Here is a 10,039-nt window from a genome sequence, read left to right on the forward strand (position 1 = left end):
AACAAAAGCTGATTTCATTATTAATTTTCCTAGTAAGATGTTTTACTGAAAAATAGTGGACTCATAACCCATTTCTGTACATTAACCTAAAACCGATGTTTTAACATATCACTTGAAAATACAGCTTTTGTAACAGATGTCTCACCACCAACACACACTGTTTTATTTTTCAGAAGGAGGTAAATGGCTTAGAAGCCATAGATTTTGACTCTCTATTGAGAAACAGTTACCACCTTCCCTGTAGTACAAACAGGACCTTGCAATATATTGTGTTACAAAAATTGCCTCCGTTCCTCTTTTGTATATTCACACACACACCAGAGTAGACTCTGGTTCGAAATTCTGAAACAGATACAAGTTGTCTGAGAGAGAAAACCCTCTTATTTTTCCCCCAAGGAAAGTGCTCTTGCCAGTCATAAACTTCCAATCTTTCTCTTGTACCATATTGCACTCAGAACAACTATATAAGTACAGTGAGGTGAAGGTAGGAATGGAGTTTATTCAGCAGCAGTCCACTTCTCTGGGCCAGGGGAGCCCCTTCTCAAGGGCATCGGTGTAACCTGGATCCTACTGCTAAAGAAATCTGCCCTTGCAATATCAAGGCTAGCAGCTTGATGTGATGATGGTCTTCTCCATTCAGGGCAGAAGATGACCCTAAGATACTGAAGAATGGCTCAAGATTTTGAAAGTGCCAAAAAAGGCTCCTAATTGTCAGCCACCCAAAGGGCTGTCAGGGCTGCTGAGGCTTCCCGTAAAAGGGGCTGCAGAGTCTTCTTGGGCACCTTCAGAGTCACTCCATTAACCACCGTTAGAAACGTCACCCTTGTGTTGGGAGCACTTTTCCGACTCCTTGTCCAGTGTGGCTCCCCGGGTTTCCACTGATAAATCGTATTGCCCACCAGCACGTGGATTCTTCTCTGCCACTGCACAGCACAAGGCGGCAAGACCAATATAGGGAGGTCTGGGATGGCCATGTCCGGGCTCACGGTGCCATCTTTGCTCAGGAAGAAACATTTGTGGGTGCCGGAAATCAGAGCTCGGATGACAGTGCCAGGGGTTTCACGACGGCTGCTCTCTTCGACAAGCCCGCCAATGACAAAGATGCCGTTGTCCATCGCCACGGCAGTTGATTTGTAACACTGAAAAGCTAAGGGCATCTGATTCCACACATTTAAGCCTGTATTATAAATCAGGATGCCCCGGTGGGCAAGACCATTTGCTCTTGTATGAGAGAACCCACCAATTAAGTAGAGCTTTTTGTTCAGCGAAGCAGAGGCAAAATGACTCACAGCAAAGGGTAGGTTGGCAATGGAAGACCAGGTCTTTTTTTCTAAGTCAAAGCTTTCGGCAGAATCGAGCACACTTCGCCCACTTCGGCCTCCCAAAGCATATAGTTTATGCCTGCATGCTAGAAAGCCATGCTCTCGTCGAGGTACGGACATGGAAGGCAGCTGCATCCATCTCCCAGTAAGGGCATCAAACTCATGCAGGTTGCATAAAACTGAACCATTAAGCCTTTGCCCTCCAGATACATAAAGCTTGTGCCCTACAGACAAGAATCCAGAGGAATCCAGATACATCAAGGGTGGTATCTCCTCCCAACTTTCTGTCTGTAGATTGAACCCCAGGAAATGAGTTTTCAAACGCTCCACTACTCCTCCTTGCATGTTGCTTACAAAGAGACCCAGACTCACAATCCAGTCATCATACATGCCATGCCTGAGTCCTCCACTCTTCAGCAACCTTCCTACTCCATCCAGTTGCTCCCATTGTAAGTGGGCATGCCCGTATTCTGCAATAATGTCCTTCTGGACTCTTGTGATCTCCTCAGAAGTTAAAAGTGGAAGTCGGACTTGTTGCATCAGCTTCTTGATGAGTAAGAAGTGCTCAGCAGGTTGAGACCTGACCCAGTTCTGCACAGCCTGGTAGACGATTAGCTCAGAAGACACAAGAAGCTTGTCTGATGAGACAATACTGATCAGCGTACTGAGATCTAAGCCTGGGAAGGACTCGTGTTCAGACAGAGGCTCAAAATTCAAGGTGATGTGGCGTGAGGCTACACGGAGCAACGTATGGTGATTATGAGCATAGGCCAGAGCGTAAATCTCTAGGCAACTGTCCATAGAAATGCTGTCAGCTAGGAACCTAGTAAGTGCAAAAAGTGAAGGGGAGGGGAAGAAAAGGGAGGGAAAGGAGGGAAGGAAGGAAGGAAGGAGCATAATTCATTAGTGGAATGGCTTATCCACCATGCCCACAGACATTGGCCAATTTTCCCATTCAAAGAAGATCAAATATAACTACTGAGGCAAGTTTGACAAAGGGCACCATGTTATCTTTTCTGTAGCAATTACAGAAAGACAAAATGTTCCCCAAGGAGAGGTCAGCGAAATAATGGATGCCTTCCACCAGGCTCTCTTAAATATAAAGTTAAGTATGAGCCCCTCGTGATTCTGCTTTTGATTTGTATTTATTGACACATTCTTACATTGCTGAGTACCCTAATCTCCGAGTGTTCTACAACATAAATCTAAATCAGAGTCAATAAAAGATTAAAATATTTAACATCAAGCATGAACGATTACTCATTGGAGAGAGAATCCATTAATTGAGAGCACACGTTACCTCACAGAAGGCTCAACAAACAAGTGAGGGTTAAGAACTGTATTTCCTTGGAGTAAAAAGAAGGAAAGCTTAGGGAGAATACAGAGAGAGGGCTGCTCTGTAGCAGGTCAGCACTTGGGAAGGCAAAATGCAGGACCTGAGCCAAAATAAACCTTAGCAAAATCAAGGCAGGAGACTGTTGTGGTTAGCTCTGGCCCTGCTCCTGCCCCAAGGACTGTGGATGTGGGTGAGACATCCACATGCTGCAGGCCTGTTTTGCCCCCCCCCAGTGGAATCTGCTGATGAAGGCTCCTCTGACCAAGAAGACATGAGTGACAGGGAGGAGGAGAGTGTGGCAGACATCTCAGAAGGAGATCAATTATTTAGCTCCTCCTTGGATTCAGAACAAGAGTTAATGATACAGCCACGCATGCGGAGAGCGATGCATAGGCAACAACAACTGAGAGATTATTATCAAAGAAAACGAGGCCACCTGCGGTTGGGTGGGGCTGTGGTAATTAGTGAGGCTGCTATAAATAGCAGCCTGTGGGTTTGGCCATTGTGGAGGATTATCTGATCATTGTGTTTCATGACTGCTTTACTGACTTTGACCTTTTGTGTGCTGATTTTTCCCCGCTTGGAAACTAAACCAGAGCAAAATGTGTTTCACTTTGTGAAAGAAGAAGGACTGTGAATTGCCTCACAGCTGCAAGCTAAGTATCACAGAACTGATAAGGGACTTGTACAAATTACCAGGTTTTTTGGAGACAAGTGCTCTTTGCTATCCCAAAAGAGGGCTTAGTTTAAGTGAATTTTCATTATAAAGAACATTGTTTTGAATTTTCAAACGTGTGTGTGTCTGAAATTTGTACCTGTGAATTTTTGGGAGGAGTGTACCAGAGAGCCCGACAGAACAGAGACCGGCATGAGTGGAATAAAATAGAGATCTTTAACCATGTATATCAGGGGTGTCTGCAAGGTCTGGTCAAAAAAGCAAGATAGTAGCCAGAGTATCGCTCAATCCATTGTAGTTGGTCAGCTTGACTTTTTTGTTACTTCATAGCACAGACACTCTTGATATGTGGATAAAGAGCTAATTCCAAAGTAGTGATGAAATTAAATATACAATAGCAATTCCAAGATGAGGACCCCAGAATGAATACTGCTCATTTTTAGGCATGCATATTTTTGAGGCAGAAATAGCTATGCATCCATCTTCTATTTTTCCTGATTTCGATTACAGAAACATTCTATTCCTATTAGACAATCAGCTCTAGTAACTTGCTATGAGATTGCTGGGATTTTCAATGACTGTATTTACATGAATGTCACTTTAATTGATAATGTAGTGGCCCTTGTGATATTTTCTGCAAAGCCCACAATAACGAATTACAGAGCTCCAGGTAGATGAGGATATTTTTCATTAATTTTGCTAATATATCTCAAAAACATGTATTGCCTCAACCGTAAATTGAAAGATCTTAAACTCTTTGGACCCTTAGGAAGGACTAAGACGCAGTACTAAAATACTTTGTCAGACATTGTTATCCATTGAGACAGTCATGCTGAATATTCCATCACATATTGTTTGCTCAAATGTCTCAAATAAATATGAGATAAATCGTGTTCAATAAAAATATTATTTATCTTATAGAGAGAAGGATGTTTCGCTTTCAGATTTTTTTAAGCCTTCATCCACCTTCTCAGACAGCCCCAATTTCAGCTCCAAAACATTATTTTGTTTAGACTAAATTACCTGCCAATAATGTCCTGCAGAGGGAGGATGACGAGCCTGTTGGCTGCTGTGAAAAGATCTTGTGCAATCTCTGGTGTAAGTAGTAACCGTCCTGTGTAGAGATAATCTAAGATTATCTGAAGGATGGATGAGGCCATGTCTTCAAATACAACCTGCCTTTCCCAGCATTCTCTAAAGGGCCTGGTGAACATGGCACGGAAGTAGGGGCTGAACGAAGCCAACAGTGCCCTACAAAGAGAGGCAGCAAAATACTAGGAATGCAAGCTTGGATTAAATATTAGATGCACATTTTTTGACCGTATAGGATTCTTTTAAACGGGGATAGGGGAAATGTTACTGAGTTTGCATGCCCAAGCAAATCTAATTCACACCTTCCAAAAATATCCAAATCACAACATTTTTATCAGTTGGTAGTTCTACTATTGTGACACAACTTTTCAAAAAAGAACTGCAGTAAAACACATAAAGTTTTATGTTAGGGAAATCAGTATGCAAAAAATGCACTGAACCTAACATTCCTTAACAAAAACTGTCCATCAGGCAGAAATACTCTGAAGACTTTGTAATTAGGAAAAATAATCACTGAATAAGCTTCCGTGAGGATTTCTTTAAAAAAAAAATACCACGAATAATTGTGAAACCAAAACAGGACAAACATAAAATTGAAACGTAAAAATTGCCTGAGTTCAGAATCTGAAGTTCTGACCTGTCCTATATCATGATACCAGCAATGTACAGAAGCCAAGTGAGGTCAGATAGCAAGCAATCTGGTATGTTTAATAGTTCTGTAGAACCGAGGACCTTGCTTTGGGTCCACCTCCCAGCTTCTTTTCTTATTCCCTATTCCTGCATAAAGATAGTCTTTTTCTCAACATTTCATGACTGGCAGAAGTGCAGGTGATAATGAAACTGGTCTCAAACATCTTTTGAAGAATTGAGAAGTGGAACAGTTAGTTGGCTGTTTAATATGTACTTGAATTGATAACTTGTCACTGATGGTTTTCACCCATCAAGACTTATAGTTTTACTGCTGACGTCATTAGTTTCCGAGTTCTTATATCCATGCTAAAAGCATCTTTATATGATTGTTTGTTGTCAATGATGGTAGCTAACAAGGGGTGGGTTCTAAATTACTTCGCTGATGGTTTGCCTAATTATTTTTTTTTAAAAAAAAGACGGTGACCGCCCATGGACCCGCACTAACCATACTGGTTATTTTATTTATTTATTTAATGTATTTATTAGATTTGCATGCTGCCCCTCTCCGTAGACTTGGGGTGGCTAACAATAATAATAAAACAGCATGTAACAAATCTAATATTTAAAATAATTTAAAACCCCTTATTAAAAACTAAACATATGCACAAACATACCATGCATAAATAGTATAGGCCTGGGGGGAAGAATATCTCAATTCCCCCATGCCTGACGACAGAGGTGGGTTTTAAGGAACTTACGAAAGGCTAGGAGGGTGGGGGCAATTCTGATCTCTGGGGGGAGCTGGTTCCAAAGGACCGGGGCTTCCACAGAGAAGGCTGTTCCCCGGGTCCCACCAGACGACATTGTTTAGTTGACGGGACCCGGAGAAGGCCAACTCTGTGGGACATAACTGATCGCTGGGATTTGTGCAGCAAAAGGCAGTTCCCTGATGTCTTTATGATGTCACCAGCAGGTCGCTACCAGTTCGGGCAAACCGGTCTGAACTGGGAGGAAACCAACTCTGGTAGCTAATATTAGCATAGGTACATTTTTCAATCTTTCCAAATCTGAGAATACGGTAGATCAAATTTGCCAAATTGAGAACTTTGAGTATTATAGCTTTTATAATCCTGGATCATTATACATATTGGCCCTGCTGGTTTGGGATAATGGAAAGTATAGTGTTGCTGATCTGGAAACTGGGCAATTGAGGAAGGTTGATTATATGTTCCATGACTGTTAAAGCGATCCATATTTTACAAGGTTATGATAAATATGAACAATTTAACATCATAATTAATTTCAATATTTCAAAATATTGAAATAGTCCATTGGGGTTGGGTGGCTGATAAATTCAAATTTATTTATTTATTTACTTATTTATTATTTAGATTTGTATGCCGCCCCTCTCCGCAGACTCGGGGCGGCTCACAAATACAAACATAAATGCATACAAATAACTAGAAGGACAATGCTGTTCCAAACTAATCAAGCCATCTTATTCAACACACTCTTCTCCATAACGGGCAGTCAGTGTGGTCACTCAAAGTCCACCATGAAGGAATTAAAATGAGCGGCTTTCCTCTAGAAGCTGGTATCTAGTAACCCCAAATACAGAGATTCTGTTTTTCTATTGCAACAATTAACTGTTCATATATTGATTGGTTGATCTTTTCTGAAAATATCTAATCCTCCTTTGAAGCTGTCTAACATAATGAGTGGGGATGAAATTTGTGCATTAATTATGTGATATATGAAAGAGGACTTTGTTTTCTTTGAATCTTCCGTCAATCACTTTTATTGGATGACCCTGGACCCTCATACGAGGAGGGGTGGTGGTGGATATCTCTATCCAGTTTCTTCAAGCCAGGCGTAATTTTATTAACTTTAATTATATTTCATTTACATAAATCTCAACTATTAGGAGCAGGAGAGGGATTTATGCTATGCTAATTTTCCAAAAAAAAAAAAAAACTTTGTAAGACAAAAATAAATAACTCAAGCTTTTGCCAGCACATGAGCTGCATAAAAGTGTTCAGAAACTTCAGATCATGCAGAACGCAGCTGCGAGAGCAGTCATGGGCTTCCCCAGGTATGCCCATGTTACACCAACACTCCACAGTCTGCATTGGTTGCGGATCAGTTTCTGGTCACAATTCAAAGTGTTGGTTATGACCTTTAAAGCCCTTCATGGCATCGGACCAGAATATCTCCGGGACCGCCTTCTGCTGCACGAATCCCAGCGACCGATTAGGTCCCACAGAGTGGGCCTTCTCCGGGTCCCGTCAACTAAACAATGTCGGTTGGCGGGCCCCAGGGGAATATCCTTCTCTGTGGTGGCCCTGACTCTCTGGAACCAGCTCCCTCCAGAGATTAGAACTGCCCCTACCCTCCTTGTCTTTCGTAAACTTCTCAAAACCCACCTTTGTCGTCAGGCATGGGGGAACTGAGATATTTCCCCCGGGCCTATATAATTTATGCAAGGTATGTTTGTATGTATGTCTTTTTAATAATGGGGTTTTTAAAATATTTTTAATTGTAAATTATTAGATTTGTCATGAACTGTTTTATTGTATTGTGAGCCGCCCCGAGTCTACGGAGAGGGGCGGCATACAAATCTAATCTAATAAATAAAATAAATAAATAAATAAATAAATAAATAAATAAATAAGTACAAGTACAAGTGATTTGAGGGGCTAATAAGGGAAATGATATGGGGAGATCCATTGTGACAAAGAGTATCTGCAGTTGCTGCAGTATCCTGATGTTAACATATTCTCTGCCCTCGTTTATTTATCTATCTCACAATCCTGGATAAAACACCTGGTTGCAGATTGCATATAATGTGACTTGGCTTTTCAGGACAATATTTAAAAACTGTATCTAAATCTAGAAGAAACACACCTGTGACATGGGAAATGCTTGCCTTCAGCTACCAGGATGGCATCACAAAGCTGTTGCGTATGAGAGAGCTGCATCAATCCTGTCAGGATGAGAAGCAAAGCCAAGTTGGAATATTAGGCCCTGTCTAGCAGCAAAAAAAAGAAGATGGACATGCCCACTGGTCAAGTAAGAACACCACCAAGAGTTTAGAGATGTTCTGGATCCTTCATTTCCAGTACTGTTTCTATTTCAGTAGTACATCGGAACTAGTTTGTGGTGTATGGGGTGCTTTCTGTTTGCATTTCTTGGATTCTGTTTATTGTTCCAGCTTTCATTTTGCTAAGATAAAAGCCACAAAAGTAAAATCAACATAAAAATGTCAAACTGAGTTGATCCATCAAAGAAAAAAATAAATAAATCCAGAAACCATACTTGAATACAGAGTATTACACTTAAGCCGCTTCAAATTGCCTTAGTGTAAATCACAAAATATTTCATATCCGTATGAGACAACATTTCCCAACTTGATTCCTTCACATTGATTGGATTACAAGTCCCAAAAGTCCCAGATAGGGCCAAAAAGTGAGACTGAGGCAAAAGTGTGGCTTCTAAGTGAAAGCAGAAATTATTTTCAGGGAAGAAAAAGGCTTTGGTTTCTTTCTGGAGGAAATATAACAGTTAATGTAGACAACTTATTTCTATAATCGGTGATAAACTTACCCTGAGTTACATAATATCCCAAAGGAGTAAGCTTCACCCTTATATCAATCTCTTGACTATTGTTGAAGTCTTTTTTGGCATCCATAATCCACCTACAGGTACAAGAATCTCTTTAAAAAGGATTCTCCTCTAAGACTCATCAACCAATCATGTCTAGGGAAGAAGACACCATCCTATCATTGGCAATAAGATGTTAATAGCAGCCTCATGTGAGTTAGAATACAGAGCTCCAGGACCCAGCAGCATCAAGCCAAATATATCACAGATACTCTGCTGTCCTCCTGAGACCCATTGTTATATAATAAATTGGAAACCTAGAGGTTTTTTTAGTCCAGGTCTCATCTTGAAATTCTGAAGCAGACAACAAATTGTAATCCATTTTGAGAAGTATAACCTAATTTTCCTGTGTTCTTCAGGGCATCGTTGATCATCTTATTGTTTCTTCTTCTCTTTGGAACTTTGAAATAATATTCCTTGCACTCACTGATGGCTTCCTACCTTTTTTTTCTGGTTAATTCTTGAACAGTCAATATATTTGGTCTTTTAGGTTAAAGTTGTAGAGAAAGCTGAGCTCATAGAGCTCAGATTTTGCAAGCAGAAAGTCTGGGGTTTGGTTCCGGACCTCTCCATTTTTAAAGAATTAGTCTGCAGATGATCATTTTGCTTCTGCAGTGAGTGAGTAGGTAAGTGGAAAGCAGTTACGATTCTGAAGCGATAGACGAACAATTAGCTAAACATTCAGGGCTTTTTGTTCTTTGATTAACCTGGAGCAAAGAAACATTCACAAACTCAGTCTCTGCCCATTAATTTTATTTCCATCTGATGTTCCCAGGTATCTACCAAAAATAAGCATCAAAATAGGGTCCAAATCTGATTTTGTTTTGGGGTGGTGGTGGTATTATTTGATAAATATATCAGTTGTTTTTACAGGGCCTGGAACAAATCTTAAAGTGAAAGTAGTCCCCAGCAGCACTGGAGGGGAAAAAAGAGAACAATAGGCCTAGTGGTATTTAACTTATCATCCATGTTGATTTCCCATAAGAAATTGGTTGTGTTGATTTGCTCTTCCTTCTTATTGATGAAGTCAAAATACTTGGTCATTATTGCAGAAGTCAGAATTGCAGAGTACAAGTGTTGTTCCCAAAGACTCTAGCCCTCTATTATGATAGCATATCTTGGAATAACAGGCAGCAGCCAATCAGCTGTTAATGTCATATCTAATTTGCATACTGCAGATGGGACTACTAAGGCATTATTTTATACAGCCTTAATTCAGACTGGAGCATCAAGGATAGGTCCAAATTCATCTCTTCTTTTTAACGCAGAACATTTGAGAAGGTTTACATTTATAAATGAAGATCTCATTTTTAAAACTTGGGT

The 10,039-nt window shown here is 40.5% G+C and overlaps 1 protein-coding gene across 1 annotated transcript; it reads right to left on the reverse strand.

The window, feature by feature from the left end:
• Positions 1 to 704: 704 nt before the first annotated feature.
• LOC139158484 (kelch-like protein 6) lies at positions 705 to 8,744 on the reverse strand. Its single transcript, XM_070735796.1, has 4 exons — positions 8,660 to 8,744; positions 7,961 to 8,039; positions 4,358 to 4,585; positions 705 to 2,145 (listed from the first exon to the last, which is right to left on the reverse strand). Exons 1-4 carry the CDS (start codon positions 8,742 to 8,744, stop codon positions 705 to 707), a joined length of 1,833 nt encoding a protein of 610 aa, XP_070591897.1.
• Between the last annotated feature and the right edge of the window lie 1,295 nt (positions 8,745 to 10,039).

This window comes from Erythrolamprus reginae, chromosome 2 (assembly GCF_031021105.1).
Source record: "Erythrolamprus reginae isolate rEryReg1 chromosome 2, rEryReg1.hap1, whole genome shotgun sequence".
In the NCBI taxonomy this organism is placed as follows: domain Eukaryota; kingdom Metazoa; phylum Chordata; class Lepidosauria; order Squamata; family Dipsadidae; genus Erythrolamprus; species Erythrolamprus reginae.